The sequence below is a fragment of the Chrysochloris asiatica genome, unplaced genomic scaffold, assembly GCF_000296735.1.
Source record: "Chrysochloris asiatica unplaced genomic scaffold, ChrAsi1.0 scaffold00077, whole genome shotgun sequence".
Lineage (NCBI taxonomy): Eukaryota > Metazoa > Chordata > Mammalia > Afrosoricida > Chrysochloridae > Chrysochloris > Chrysochloris asiatica.
This window is the reverse complement of record NW_006408595.1, coordinates 6,048,070-6,064,504: the sequence shown is the minus strand read 5'-3', so window position 1 is coordinate 6,064,504 and position 16,435 is coordinate 6,048,070. Positions and strand designations below refer to the sequence as shown.

At 37.2% G+C, this 16,435-nt stretch overlaps 1 protein-coding gene across 1 annotated transcript in view; it reads left to right on the top strand.

Annotated features, from left to right (window-relative positions):
• GXYLT1 (glucoside xylosyltransferase 1) overlaps positions 1-10,426 on the top strand; it is a 65,604-nt gene extending 55,178 nt beyond the window's left edge. The window contains exon 8 of the mRNA XM_006865347.1: positions 10,265-10,426. Within this exon, the coding sequence (XP_006865409.1) occupies positions 10,265-10,426 (162 nt within the window). The remainder of the gene's footprint in view (positions 1-10,264) is intronic.
• The last annotated feature ends 6,009 nt before the right edge of the window (positions 10,427-16,435 follow it).

Below are 16,435 nucleotides of genomic sequence, written 5' to 3'. Positions count from 1 at the left end.
CTTCGTCTCTCATACTTTGGACATATTGTCAGGAGGGAACAGTTGCTGGAGAAGGATGTCATGCTGGGTAAGGTGGAGGGTCAGAGAAAAAGGGGACGACCCCAACGAGATGGATCAGCCAGGTGGCAGCATTGATGGACTCAAGCATGGTGGCGGTAGTGAGGTTGGCCCAGGATCAGACATTGTTTCGTTCTGCTGTGCATGTGGTTGCTATGAGTTGGTTCCGACTCGATGGCACCTGACAACAACAACAACAGTGTCCAAGTTGCACATCCTTGTCTACCCTGTGTGCCGATGGGATGAACTTAATGCCCTTTTACACCTAAATAAACTTCTAAAAACAGGGATATTCTCTTCTTAACCCCAGTTCAAATGACCACCTTAGGAAATTTAATGTTGATACAGTAATCTACCAACCATGTCTCTGTAGTCTCCTTTGATCTGTAATGGTTTCTTAGCTTTCTTTGTCATTGGTGACATTTTTGGATGATTGAGCCCTCGTCTGTTATTTTTTTTCTGACTAGTCTGAAGTTGTCTTATAATTAGGTTCCCGTTATGCGGTCCTGATCAGAATACTCTATAAGTGATGTTGTGACCTCCTCTGAATACTTTTGGAGTCAGTTTGTCTAACTGTCTGTCATTGATGATGAGGATTTTTGACCTTCCCGTTAAAATAATTGTCTCCTTTCCTGTGTAGTTCTCCTCTTGTAAGTAGTCTATAGGGTTGTTCTTTAAAGCTTTGCAAATATCCTGTTCCTCTTGCCTCCTAGATTGAGCATCTGTTGTGATTCTTGCTCAAACCATTCTTTGCTATGGTAGTTGCAAATTTAAGACTGCAACACTGTAACTTCCACATATACCAGTTGGCACTCAGCATTCTGTAATAAACAGACCTTTTTCTTCCTTGCTCGTCTCTTATCGGTTTGTACTCATTCCTGATTTTGTTGGATTTATCTAATTCATTATTCTCTTTTAATTATGGTGATATGAAGCTGTTCCAGATTTGGCTAGTGTTGTGCCCCTTTTGACTGCCTCCTGTGCCCTTTTAATGTGTCCTCATCGTTTTCTTGGAGTATCTTAGTTACTCAGCAGTGTGTTCTAAGCTTATCTTATAATACCCTTGCCCTCACCCTTAAGTAAGCCATTTATCCAGAGTCTTGGTTTATTTTAGTGTGCTCTTTGTTAGGTATGCTTATAGTTACAAGAGTGTCTTAACTTCAAGGTCTGTTCAGTGACAGAGCTAAGAAACACACACACACACACACACACACGCGCGAAATCATGTTTTTACACTCATGACTTTAATTTCAGTCTGTCCTTTGAAACTTCTGCTACTCTATTATTTTTGTCTTCTTTCTTCTGCAGTTAGAATCCTGACTCCTGTCATCAACATTTCCTCATTTACTTAATCCTAAAATATACTTAAAATAATTTCAGAAATGCTTCTTTCATACTATTGCCCTCCTGTTCCTCCTCTCCCCAAATAACTACAATTTACTAATCAGAATTCAAGATTTGCTTCCAGCTGTTGCCTGTGCTCCTCCCTTGTCGTCCCCCCCCCAGACTGAGGGTGCATACTAACTGAATACTGTGTTCAGAAGTTACTTGAATTAGTTGTTTTTAAATTCCCTTCAATGTGGTTTTTTATTCATTTGAAATACAATTATTAATTTCAATATGATTTTAGTTTTAGTTTGATATTTTCTTCTTTTCCTTGTTAATTTTATTTTACTGTTTGAATATGTAGAGTATTAAAACCGAGTCCCCGAGTAGCCCCAAAGATTAAACAGTTGGCTACTAGCCAAGAGGTTGGTGGTTTGAACCCACCCAGAGGCACCTTGGAAGATGGGCCTGGAGATCTGCTTTTGAAAGATTCACAGTCTAGAAACTTCTGTGGAGCAGTTCTCTGCACACATGTGGTCCCCCGTCAGTCAGACGGTGTTCTTGTACGTCTCTCTTCACTTCTTATCAGCTAGATGCTTCACTGTCAGCTCTAGCACTCCGTGGCTCTGTCCTTGTCCGTGGGCTCAAGTGTTTCCAAGTCTCACCACACTTTGGACCAACCAGCCCTTCCTCTCCTCTCACTCATCTCCAGGTTAACGGGAGTCTATGGACTGTGGTTGAACTCAGCCCATTTCTTCATTGCTGCCTTTCCCCCTCTTCCACTCATCAGTGGACCAATGTGGTCGCCAGCAAGCTTACATGCCTGTTCCCTTTGAGTTTTAGTCTTAGAGGGGAGTGTGTCCTGAAGGAACTTGATTGCTTGCCTTGATGGCTTCCTGGTGAACAGGTTGCTTATTCTTGTAGTAGCCAGTCATACTGACAGTTTTGTTTTGGGTTTTTCCTGATGCTCTGTCTTTAAAGATGTATCTTCTGTCATTCTAGCTGTTTTCAGGCTGGTCTCCTTTTCCTTTCTAGTGGGGATGTCCCACATCAGAAGGTTCTGGATGGGACTCAAGATTCCACTTAAGGTCTGCAGAGGTTCCACAAGAGGCCTGTTTCACTGGGCAAGTTCTAGAACAGCTTTTAGGTGTTCCAATCAGTTATAGGCTGAAGATGGGCTTACAAGTTTTCTGTAATTATGTTTCCCGACATTCCTTTCTATCTCGCTCAAGTGTCTATTTTACAATAATAGGCAAGGGAAACCAATATTCATAAGACAGTCAAGCATCTTTTAGTATTATTTCCCTTCTTCAAACTATGCCTAGATCCCTGTATCACAGAACCCTGTTGTTCCAAGGTTGAGCATGCATCACTGTTTACCTCTGTCCCACTCAGCCCATACAAACCTTTCTCAGTGTTCCCCTATCTACCTTGTTCTTCCACCTCCTCCCACATCTTGTATTGCCCTTCCCAACACCCGAACAATGATGTGTCTGCCCTTATCCTGTGTTCTACCATCACCTCCGTCTACCTCCCTCTAAACCCCACCCCCACCCCACCATTGTGGTTACCTTATATTCCATTAGATTTCCCCTCCATTTTAGACAGTTTATTTTATCCTGTAATCTACTTGACCTTCCTAAAATTCATTTTTAATGTCTGCATTTTCTGTTGTTCCATTAGTCCATATATGCCTCACGACTGGTGTTCTGCTGGAGGATAAGAACTGGACTGTCTATCACGAGGTCATTGGCTTAAGTCCACCATTCACTACTTGGGAAAAATTGAAACTTTATACCAGGTTGCTATGAGTTGGAACTGACTCAACAGCATTTATCAATAATAACAGCCATACTATTTTAGTTATAAAGTCTTTATATAATCTTTTAATATCTAGTAGAGCTATTTCCTTTTTGTAGCTCTTTGTTTTCAGTGTTTTTCTAACTACTGTATATTTTGCACAAGTATCAACTTCATTTCATAAAAAAGTTTGTTGGTATTTTTATTGAAAGCGTATTAACTTGTATATTAACAGGGAGAGAGAACATTTTGATGATGTTGAAATATCCTAAGCAAGATCAAGGATTGTGTTTCCATTTGTGTCTTTTAGGGATGCCTTAGATTCGTCTTCATATACATTTTGAATTTAAGTGTATGCTTAAGAGTTTTATCTTAATTAACATTTTAATTGCGTTTTGTCTCTAAAATATTTGCTTTACATTAACCTGGGGGGAAATTAAACTGCCCTTCCATTGCGTCTTTCCCATATATTTGTTCCCTTTTTCTCTTGTTCTTATGATCCACACCATTGTGTCATTAAGATGGTTGATCGGGAAAACATTTGTACTAAACATACTTCCTGGTACCATAGTGGATAATGCATTGAGCGGTTAACTGCAAGGTTGGCAGTTCAAATCCAACCAGGAGAAAGATGAGGTTTTACTGCTTCCACAAAGATTTATAGCTTTGGTCATTGTGAATTGGAATGGACTCAGATGTACTTAACAATAGCACACCCCCAGACTGGTGTGTGAGCAATTTGTATGAATATGTTGAGGACTAAGACTTGATGCAAATCCAAAGGAGGTTTGGATTTATGCTTTTGCTTAATGTGCTGTCTCACTATCTGTGTCAGCTCATTCTCTGATACCTAGGGAAAGAGGTACATGCTGTCAGCCAGCTTTGCAATAGATTTGCTGTCTCCTCTGCTAAGCTATATTCCTAATGAGTAAAGACAAACAAAAGGAGTTCTGGCTTTGTTAAAGTGAGAATTAGAAAAGCTATAGTTCCTAGTTGCTTGGTTCCCATTCTTACTATTTGCTAGTGATAGAAAACCTCTGGTCTAGTAACGTTTATTGGTAAGAATGAGAATAAAACGACTCAGCTATAATTGAGAAAGAATATCTTGGTTTTGCTTTGAAGGGCCAGAAAAGACTCATTGCTCACACTGAAATTGGGCCCTGAAGAATTAGTATGCATTTGCCAGGTGAATAGGAGCAGCCTAAGAAGAGGTTCACAGACTGAAAAACGCATGGTACAATCAAGTGTTGAGCTGTGTAGGTTGACAGGATGGTGGATGAAGGTCGGCAGTGGAGATGGTGATGATCTTCCATGATTATGATACAGAATTGAACTTTTCTCTTGGAAATCTGTGTTTCTTAAACTTAGTAGCAAACAAAGTCTTAATAGCCAGATAAACTCAGTTTTCTATGTATTCTTGCTTAGTTTTTTATCCTATAAATGTGACAACTAAGGTTTCTAAATAATTAGTTTATCATGATAGCCCTACTCACTGAAGAATTATAAATTTAGTGTTGTTGTTCATTTTAATGTGGTAGGCCTTATATGCCCTTTGAAATCAATATCACATTCTAATAGTACTTTATTATGGCTTGTCAGAAGGCGATAAAAATGAAGAAAAGTACTTTTGGGGATCTGAGGCTTTGCAAGATAGAAAAGAAATGCATTCCTATAAAAATGTGACTTTTGTTTGTTTTCTCTGAGCCTTTATAAAGCCCATTATTAGTGAACTAAATCTCCCTGGTTTTATTTGGACTTTTCTTTGGTTTATATATCTTTTAAAAACTGAGTAATGGTTTTAAACTGAGCAATTATGCACTTGAATTAAAAAAAAAAAATCATACCTTTAAAATAATTTCAAGTACTGAATGATTTTTGTGTTTGTTTTGGGTATGTGTTAACTACAGTTTATATCTATCCATTTTTCAACTTAATGAAGTTAATCTTTTATAGTACTCTTGGTTAGTGCTTTTATATTCCCTTATCTATAATTCAATGAGAAGTGTAATTTTTTAAAGAATTGCATTGAGACAAGGGTAATTATGCAAGTTCAGACAGAAGCTTAGTCATAGCCATGGAATGCAATGAACAATCTATGAATTATAAAAGATGTGAATGCTGTTTAAAATGTAAATGCCTGGCTATGCTTGCCAGCAAATCTGCTTTTATGATCCATAAATATCTGTTAAATATTAGTTGTTGAATAAAGATATTTTAACTTTGAAAATCGCAGATTTCACAATAGGAACACAACATTTTCTTGCTCCATAAGGTATTTTGTACTTCATATATTTCTTTCTGAATGATTATATTTCTTGGTGTGTGTGTTAACTTTGATTTAATTCATACCCTGCTTATATTTGCATGACTGTCTCTGCACTGGAGTCTTGAATATGAGTATCATTACCTTAAGCATTTTTGTTCCCTTACCACAGTGCCTACAGTCAGCATTTGTTCCCTTACAACAGTGCCTACAGTCAGCATCTGCCATACTGTCAAAACATGCGAATGCCTAGAATTGCCTGATTTTGACTGCACTGCATATTCTGTCTTTCTACAGTCTTATGTATTAAGTATAAGCATAGCATTCCTAAATGTTTGGGGTTGGGAACTATGCAGGTGAGAAGAAGGAATGATTAACTGTGTCAGGAAAGGCTTTTTAGGGTAGGTGGCATTTGAACTGAGCTTTGAGGCATGATGAGTACCAGGCAGAGAAGGACAGGTGAGAACAGGTAAGGACACATGTGGCTCTCAGGAAATGGGGACAGCCAGATGCAAGTTACATACGGCACACTGCTGTGGACGTTGTGGTAGTTTGTGAATGGCAGAATACAGCGTGTTTAGGCTATTTTTATACAGGTGGACATTTTTATAGTTTATCTTCTTCCTTGAAGGTCCAATTGCTTGTGGCAAATTAAGACTCATTCATGAGGCACTTAAACTTTTTTTTTTTTTTTACTGTGGTTTAGATAAGTTTACTGAGCAAATTGGTTTTCCGTTTTCCATTCAATAATTCATACTCACTTTGTTTCTTGATGTTGATTGCAGTCCTCACAATGTAACAACAGCATTCTTCCCATGTCCTCCCTGTGTTTACCATTTCCATTCATCCTTCTTTCCTGTCCCTTTCTACTTTCTGAGTTGTATCCCTGGGCAGATTCTGTCTTGATCTCAGATAGTTGGCTGTTGTAAGGGGTGCATACCTCCCTGAAGGTACAGGCCTATCATTTGGCTGAAAGTTGAGCCATGGAGTGAGTTCAGTTCCAGACCTGAAGAGTGTCAAGGGCCATAGTCTCTAGGGTTCTTCCAGTGTCTTATCAGACCAGTAAGCCTGGGCTTTATTACTTTGATAAGTAATGAAATATAAGGAAATAAACATATTTCCTTTTTAATAAATATAAGGAAAATATTTATAAAAAGACTGTTCTTTTTCACTAAAGGAAAAGAAAAAAAATCATGTCACTGTGATTTACGTCCCATGAAATTGAATGAGCTGAATCTAAAGTACTTCATAGTCTGGATAATTGGCAGTCTTCCTCTGACTCTTAAATACCTTAGCAGTGCTTTCATTTTGTTGTCATGGTATAGTAAGAAAGAATTCAGAGTTGTGCTTATCTGCCTTTCAACCAGTTGTTCAAGTATGGTTTTTGTACACATTGAAATGTTACTTGTCAGTATCAGTTAATAAAGTTACCTTCTTTTTCCTGGCTGTCACCTGCAATCCCCAAAAGAGTTAGGCATATCTGTATACAGCACAGGACCAGGTAGTAAGTAGTTCGTTCTGTTGTACGTAGGGTTGCTATGAATCAAACCCACTCTGTGGCACCTGACAATAACAGGCATCAACATACTCGGTACAAAACTTCCTAGTGGCGTAGTGGGTTGTGTTAGGCTTCTAACCACAAAGTTGATGGTTCACACCCAACATCATCTACACTGTGGGAGAAATATGAGGCTGTCTGCTCCCATAAAAATGTACAGACTCAGAATCCCTAGGGAGCAGCTTCACTCTGTCCTAGAGGGTTGTTATGGATTGGAGTCAACTTGATGGTAGTGAGGTGGAATATGCAACACAGCACGTTTCTTACTTTTCCACTGACTACGTCTTTCAACAGGATTTTTTAAACAGACTCTGTAAAGTCTCATTTGCTTCTTTGGTTAACAGTACTTAAGGGATGGTTAAGGACTTTTGTAGCTAAACTGCTGGGGTAAAATCCTGGCTTAATTACTTTGCACCTTTGTAACTCAGGAAATGATCTCTTCCTACTAGGAGCCCTGCTCTGGTGGCATAGTGGGTTAAGTGTTGGACTACTAACCCATCACTGGAAAAAGATAGGGGGCAGCCTCCTCTGTAAAGATTTACAGCCTCGGAAACCCTCTGGAGCATTTTACTCTTTCCTCAAGGGTTGCTGTGAGTCAGAATAGACTCATCGCTCATGACTTGTTGCTCAAGAAATATCAAAGTTAAAATCTCTTTGCATCTCATGTTGTTGTTAGGTGCCATTGAGAAACCCTCTGGAGCATTTTACTCTTTCCTCAAGGGTTGCTGTGAGTCAGAATAGACTCATTGCTCATGATTTATTGCTCAAGAAATATCAAGGTTAAAATCTCTTTGCATCTCATGTTGTTGTTAGGTGCCAATGAGTTGGTACCAACTCACAGAGGCCTTATGCATAACAGAAAGAAACACTGCCTGGTCCTTCACCATCCTCCTGATCGTTGCTATGCCTGAGCTCATTTTTATTACCACTATGCCAGTCCATCTTGTTGAGGGTCTTTGCTATAAAACAAGCAACTAAGTACACTGGGTGGTATTGTGGGTTAATGCACTGGACTGCAAGGTTGGTTTGAGCCACAAGGTCATTAGTTAATGCTTACCAGCTGCACCTCAGAAACTCTATATGGGGTCGCTATGGGTCAGAACTGACTTGATGGCACTTGACAACAAGTACACTTGTTCTCAGTAGACTGGCTGCAGCTCCCTGTAGACTCACTAATTGCTGTTGGGATGATGCTTTCAGTCATTGTCATGGTTGTAAGCCTCAGGTTCTGAATTACCTCCAGGATCTTACATTTTTCATTGACTTCTAACTTTGACACAAAATTTCTTATTTGCCAGTACCATTCATCTTTCTTACTGAAAATATCTTCTTGTCGTGGTGGTTGTTAGTTGCCACCAAGTCACATACCTTGCTGAATATAATAGATCACAAATTATTTCCACCTGTTGCTGCTGTTAAGTGCTGGCAAGTTGGTTCCGACCCATAGTGACCCTGTGCATAACAGAATGAAACAGTTCCTGGTCCTGCTTCATCTTCACAATCTTTGTTAATGCTTGAGCCCATTGCTGCTGCCATTGTACCAACCCATCTCATTGGGGGTGGTCTTCCTATTTTTACTGACCCTCAACTTTTACTAGCATACGTCCTTCTCCAGGGACTTGTGTCCGAAGTATGAGAGACCAAGCCTGACCACCCTGGCTTCTAACGAGCATTCTGGCTGTACTTCTTTCAACACAAATTTGTTTGTTTTCCTAGCAGTCCATAGTGCATTTAATATTCTTCTCCAGCTCCATAGCACAAATGCATACATTTTTCTAGAGTCTTCCTCATTCACTATCTAACTTTCATATGCATATGAAGCTATTGAAAATACCATGGCTTGGGTCAGGTGCAACTTATTCTTCAAACTGACATCTTTGCTATGAACACTATGTCCACTTAAGACATTACTAAAATATTTCTGAAATATATTTCTCAAGACATTAATGTAATTTTGTAGTAATATAAGACTTCCTGGTCAAAATATGTTTTGGAAATAGATGGCCAAACAACGTTCAACAGGTGTGTTCTCTGTTTTACTTTTTAGAATTCTTAATGTGCCAACATGAATCTCCATGAAGAGTGCGTAATATTCAGTGTTTATCTATGGGATCCTTTTGTGCAGAGTACCTAACAGTTTTAGGGTTCTTTGGGAAAAGCTGAATTATGCTGGTATACTTCCTTCCTCCCAGTCCATGCCTCCCTTTCATTCCTCTCCAGTCCAGTCTGCACACTGTTATCAGAGTGATTTTTTGGAACATGGACTGGGGATGAGATATAGGGCCTCCCCCTTTATAAAAATATGTATTTTATTTTAGGTGGTAGTATGCATGACCAAACATACATCCATTCAGAATTTCTACATGAACAGTCTAATAACAACAGGCTACGTACTTTACATTGTGTTTACCATTTTCACGGTCTCCACCCTTATTGTTTGATTCCCACTAATTTAGACTCTCTGCCTGAATTTTCATCTGTGATTTAGATGAACTATTTTCAGCTTAAGCTCATATAGATAATTCTTTCTAATAGTTCTATGCTTAAGGCAAACATTCTTTATTAATTGAGTGAAACTGTTGTTTAGTTTCACAGTGGCTTTCAGGGTTGAAAGTTTATATCTAGCCATTAGTTTTGGGAGCTCCCTCAGTCTTACTGGATCCAGTAAATGTTTCCATGTGAGTTTGAAGGTCTAGTCCATGCTTTTCCTTTTGATTATGATTCATCTGTTGGCTCCTTGATCAAAATGGTCAATAATGATAGTTTGGCCCCATGCATTTCTTCTGGTGTCAAGGTAATGGAAGTAGTAGTTTATGGAGGAAATTAAACCTATAGTCCATTTCCTTCTTCAAATCCTGGGTCTCCTCCTCCTTCCTTTTCTGGGTTTTTTTTTTTTTTTGGTTGGTGTTTTAATACTGACCTTTCAATATTTTATCCCAGATACAGTCAGAACTCTTGGTTGTCTTCCAACACCAGTGTCTCTGAGGCCTCTGCTCATGAACACCTCTTCTTGGGATGGAATCCCTCAGCCCATTATCTCTGCTCTGAAAAGTTTACCCTCATTCCCGCAGGAATTTACCATGACTTTCTTCCCTTCTCTACTGTGAGATCATAGTTCTGTGCAATTCAGTAAAATTATGTGTTGTTTATACTGTCTGTGAACATTTCGGTAGAGATTGTGAATATTAAATTGACTTAAGTTTGAAAAATATCTGAATTAAACTTTCATATGTTTCTGTCTTTTTGTTTTCTTTCTCTAGTGCTCTTTTGAAGATGACAAGGTTCGTTCCTTATTAAAACCATTAGAACTGGAACTACAAAAGACAGTGCATACATACTGTGGAAAAATCTACAAAATAATTATCAAACAACTAACAAAAAGCATAAGAGACCGTTATAATAGACCACCAAAGGAAATATGATTCTTGGTGAATGCTAAATCAACTGAATCAAAAAGCAGAATATCAGAGGATGAGTGTGACAGAATAATCTTGGGACAAAATAATTCAGAAATCCTCATGGGGTCAATGAGCAATAAGCTCATATAAAGAAGAATAAGTTAAAATCTTGGACCTCAGTAAGAAGACAGTTTTGATCTCTGGTGTTTTGTAGCATTATTTGCTATCGTTCCAAGGTTGATGAAAATATTATTGAATGGTGATAGCTTACAAACTTCTGTTGACTATTCTTCTGAAGTGAGTAGGAATAGTAGGGGTGTATGGATGGAGAAAATATACCTCATACACAATGAAAACACTCAAACTGTGAGTACAGCAATAATTTTATGTCAGCACTAACCTCACTTTAAATGTGTGAGAACAAACTTGTTTACAGGAGCAGAAAAGGTTCTGTTTCTAAGGAAATGTGATGTAACCGATGTAACTGTTGACAATCTATGTGTGCCTTTATACATTTCATCTCTGTTTTAAAATATTTTTGTGACAATCGTGAAACTATTTTTAGATTGTAAGTAAGCTGCATGTTTAAAACGGCTGTATAAGAAGGTGAGACAACAATGAATCTGTAGGCGTTTAGTCTCTGAGGTTTTGTTTGTTTGTGTATTTGTGAAATGTAGTGTCTAATTTTCACTTTGTATGTGTTCAACTGTCTTGCCAAAACTCAGATCTAAGATTGCTAAACATATTTTGGGAAAGTTTTTGAAAAAATTCAGCTTTACTGGGCATTCTGGAAACAAAAAATATTAAGTTGATAATAAAGTGAAAACCTTGATGGTATGTGCTAATGTGATAGTGGAAAATGTAATGGACCAAAACGCATAAGCTATACACTTTCTGTGAACAGTAATTTTAGTCATAATGGAGCAGAACAAGGGGTCCATGTAAATATTTTCATCTACCTCAAAATGGTGTTACAAGAAATTTTTAAAGAAACAAATGTCTAGAGCCTCCTGTAAGTTAGACAACTTTGGTGAATGATTTTGATGAAGAAGATTGCCACATCCAATTTACAGAAAAAAATAGTTTTGGCATATCTTCTACTTTTTGGGCCACTACTTAAAGACAGTTATTTTTAAATCTTGAAGACCAGAATAATACTACATCTCTTGGCATTGTTGACCTGTTAACTAATAGAGCTCTAGTTTCTGATTACTTAGCGTGAACTGTCCTGCGACACATGGCTCATTTTACCAAATGCTGTAAGATCGTCATTTTTTCTCTTCAGTGTTTAATAGAGAAGGGAAAATTATGATGGAAAAAGATCACTTATGTGAAAATTGTGGTGATTGGCTCTAAGTGCCCTCTGTAGAGATATCAAAAATGCCAAAAGAGAGGATTGGCACATTTGTCCCGCATCTTCTCCTATCATTCAGAAACAAGTTGAGACTGAGGAGAGGACTAAGACGTTGATAATCCAACACTTGTGACAGATGGATTTTTAGAGAGCATGAGCTATACTTTGTTGGTTGATATATGAATCTGGGAACTGTGTTGAAACTGAGCCTTCTGAGTAGAAAATGGGGATCCTAGAATTGTGAAGTTTGAAGGGTATATCTGAAATAATTTCTAATGGTTCTTGAATGACACCATGCCTGCCTGGTATATGACTCATGGGAGCTTGTTAAGAATGGCTCATCCATCGGAGAAGAGACTCTGTTATGCCATTTATAGGACAGGGTCTGCAAATCTTTTTCTTAATGAAAAGATTTAAACATCACACAAAAGTAGAGAGAACAAATAATATCTTGTTACTTATCAGCCAGATGAAACATGTATCAATATTTTGTCATATTTGCTTGTTTTAGCCCTTGCCAAAATATGTTTTCAAAAGCTTCAGACTAGTTTTTTTACTGCCATGAACTCTGCATATGAACAGTTTGATTTCTTCTAATATCTGTGCTTAAGCAAATTTTACTGATTTTTCGAATATACTATTTTATAGTTGGTTTGTTAGAATTGGGGTGCAGAAAAATATCACATATTCGTTTATGATTGTTTTAAACAAGTATCTCTGATGATTTTGATGTCAGCTAGTTTGGGAACCACCAAAAAGTATTTTTAACCATTTGAAGCTTGAAGTTTAGATATTCTTGACATAGTTGGTGGATTATGAAGTATGAATTCTTAAATATAATAGGAGAAGCACTTGGGCTACTGACAACATAGGAATTCATATTATTTGTAAATTCCCTAAGATCTCATTTCCTCAGTGAAAGGAGAACTTAAGCCCCAGGGGTTCTAATGATAGATTGAGACCCTACAGAGTGTGTTTGTAGTTTATTCCACTGGACCATATACACTGTGATCTAACACATGTATTGTGGTTATTTACACTGTCACACAGTCTACATTGTGGATGTTTTGGACTGTTCTTCACCTGGTTTATTCAGCCCTGACCTAATTGGACATTTTACCACAAGTTGTGTTATGATGAAAACTATCCATTGAAGGACTAGTTTTACTTAACATTAAGGGCATCATAGAAATTTTATAACAATACTAAAATTAATTTTCTGAATTAACCTTTTGGCAATGTCATTTTTTTCTTGAGCGTTTTCAAGAAATACAGTTCTCAAAATTAATGAGAATTATCAACATTGTGCTTCAGCATAAGTGTTCTTTCCATAGAACATAGTGTGTCTATGCAGTTTATGTAAATAACATTACATATTCTTTGAGTCTATGTTGTTAGAACAATTCTGACCTCAGAACTATCTCTGGGTTACAGTATTACCAAAGTGGAATGACTTTTAAAAGTAGCCAAACTTGTAGGAAGTAGCCATCTTAAAAGAATTTTAAAATCTTTAGAAAATATGTTTTATGATACACATTTTAATAAAGGGCATACTTTTATTACCCTCTGTGAAGAGTAGTTCATTATGTATAAGGTAACCAAGTTATCTTTGGATGCTTTAGAGCCTGAACAATATTTCTGCTTTACTATTGCTCTGTGTTGCCTTCAGTCAGGTGTTATTGGTGTAATGAAAAGAACAGGTTGTGAATTAGAACTGTTTTCTTCTTGGTTATGGACCTCAGGCATATCGTTTAACTTCCTCTGTGCCTTAGGTTTTAAAGTACAATCAGTATGCCCTTCAGACCTCACAGGAAAATGAGCCTCAGTGGAGGCAGTGGATTTGAAAGCATTTTGTGCAGCTTATCTAATGCCACACCAGTGTTACTGTTGAAATTCTCTGTCTTACCCTGTCGTTATCTGAACTGATCATTCTGTTTACTTAGGTTACATGTTTTTTTTTAAAACGTATATCATGTCTCCAGTATGAATTTATTTAGAGTCCTGGTGTGGCGCCTCACCAGCTGCTCCTCAGAAAACCCTGTACCGGGTCACTATGAGTCGGAACCGACTTGACAACGCTTAACAACAACAACAAATGAATTTGTTTATATTATGTAAGGAGGAATTTTTGGGAAGAGAACGTAGAGAAGCAGAGAGTAATGTAAAAGGATGATCAAAAAAGGAAAAGAGGAAGTGAGAAAGAGTGAGGGGATGGAGGGAATAAGAGTGAGAATGACAAATGGCAGAGTAAGAGAAAGGATGGAATGAATGTGAGAAAAATGAGAACTAGAGATGGAGAGGGATCTATTTTAACAATCTTCCTAGATGATATTGATAGGATTTAGGAATCAGTGCCCTGCCTTAAATGGCAGCATAAACAATATGTAACATCTGTTTCTTTCTCATGGACTCAACAGTGCAGGGAATGCAGCAATACATTAAAGGGAAACAACATAAAAGATACTATCCAATGTCATCTTTTTCAGAAATTTGTATTGTAAGGAGTTAATACTTTAGTAATCATCAGAACCTCTTTGAGGTGTTTCTAGAAAGACCACTGATCAGATTTTAAAACAACTTTGGGTTCCTTAAGTCAATAGAAGGGAGAAGTAGTGATGCCATGAACCAGGTGTGGGACCAGTCATATATTTATTAAATGTAACTTCAAGTGTCTTAAAACAGTAATTGCCTTATTGCGTTTTAATATTTAATAAAAGTATATTCAATCATGATTTATACTTTTTTCTACATTGCCAAAGCAACCTTTTTTTTTTTTTTTTCCTATTAAAGTCTGGCTAAACTGTTTTGATGTTTTTGTTGTTTCTTAATTCATAGAACATAAAACTAGATCTTTAAAACTAAGTTACATAAACTTAAGACAGTAGTCTAAAGGGTAGAACAAGAATTTCCTTTTTTAAAAATGAATACTGATGTTATGCAAATATCTAGCAATAAGAAAATCAAGAGAAAACTATAGATTAGCATATTCAACTGTTGTTGTTGTTGTTAAGTGCCTTCGAGTTGGAGCCGACCCATAGCGACCCTGTACAGGGTTTCCGAGGGTGTAAATCCTTACGGGAGTAGAAAGCCTCATCTTTCTCCCGCGGAGCGGCTGGTAGTTTCGAACCACTGACCTTAAGGTTCGCAGCCCGATTCGTAACCACTACGCTACCAGAGCTCCTTAGCATATTCAACTAGTGTATTTAAAATTGATTACAAACCAATGTAAAACTTACTTTTAAATGGAACTGTGTGTATTGTTATTTCAATTCTACTGGTAATTGCAAATGATTTATTTCTTTAGAATATTACATAACCTTAGCTTGCAGACAAGAGAGCCTTTGAAAAGATTTAGGGGAAAAGGAAAATGAAAAATATCCATGTTTTCATATATAATGTACATCTATAAACAGCATGCATACATGCATACATGTAACACACACAGAGCTCATAGGAAGCTAACATGCAGGGAGTGTGCAAGGTTTGCAAAAAAAATCATATCAACTGTTATTTGTGTAAAAATATGGTATGCTGATAAACAGTATAAATACTAGTTTGTAGGGTGTGTGAACAGATGCTTAATATCAAACTTTTAACTGATACTGAACCTATGATCATGTTTGATTTTATATGTATGATCAAATGATGTGAGCCATATTCACAGACATAGAGACCCCTTTTAGATGATGGCACAAAGAATGCAACAGTATATATTCCATTTTAAAAATAAATTGACTTTACCATGGAAAATAAATGTTTTTAACCTTTGTATAAAATCTCTTCAGGGAGGCTCAGAATCTGGAGAAGTTAGCTCCTCTGAGCCAGCCAGCTTAATAAAAATCTGGAAAAAAAAAAAAAAAATCTCTTCAGGGAATATTAGAATGTGATGCAAAAAGAATCAGGTCTTTAGTAGAATATGACATCCTTTCAAAACTTAGCAGAACACATATGCATTGTCATCAGTATTGGAGACATGGACGACTGACACTTTTGATGGACGCTGTAACAGAAGATCCATTGAAGGAGATTGGACATACCGCTCAGATACATGCACGGATGGCCATTTGTACCTGTTTGCGAAATAAAAAATGGGAAAATGTGTCAGGTGACTGAATTGTTCACAAGCATTTTGCATTAACATAGTGATAATTTCAATAGTAAAAATTCTAAAGGTACAAAAAGGCATTTTGGTAATACTGTGATGTGTAAAGATTACTACCCTTACACTGCTTTTTATGCTGAAATACTATGGGTTTTGAATAATAGGGATATCTTCCTCCAAGAATTTAAAGGGACTTCAAAGAGTTTCAAATGGAATTGAAAGATAATGGAATTTTTCCACAAATTCTCTGAAGCCTCATTGTATTAGATTCAAGTCTAACCTGAGAACAATGTGAAAAGTGCTTTTTGTTTTGGGGTAGGTAGTTCAATTAATCTTTTCCTTGAGAAACTGAGCATTGCTGTTACTAAATAAATATTTATCCAATAAACAATTTCCTCAAATTATATGTTTTAATTATTCTAGAAGTCTACAATGATTTCAGAATTCTGAAGTCTTGGGTTGGCAAACTGAGCAGTATAGCACTGCCATTAAGAACCTATCTATGTGACTTTGGTCTTCCCTGGTAGTCTTCCAAAGTGACTGCCAAAGTTCCTGGTCACAGACACAGACAAGCAGG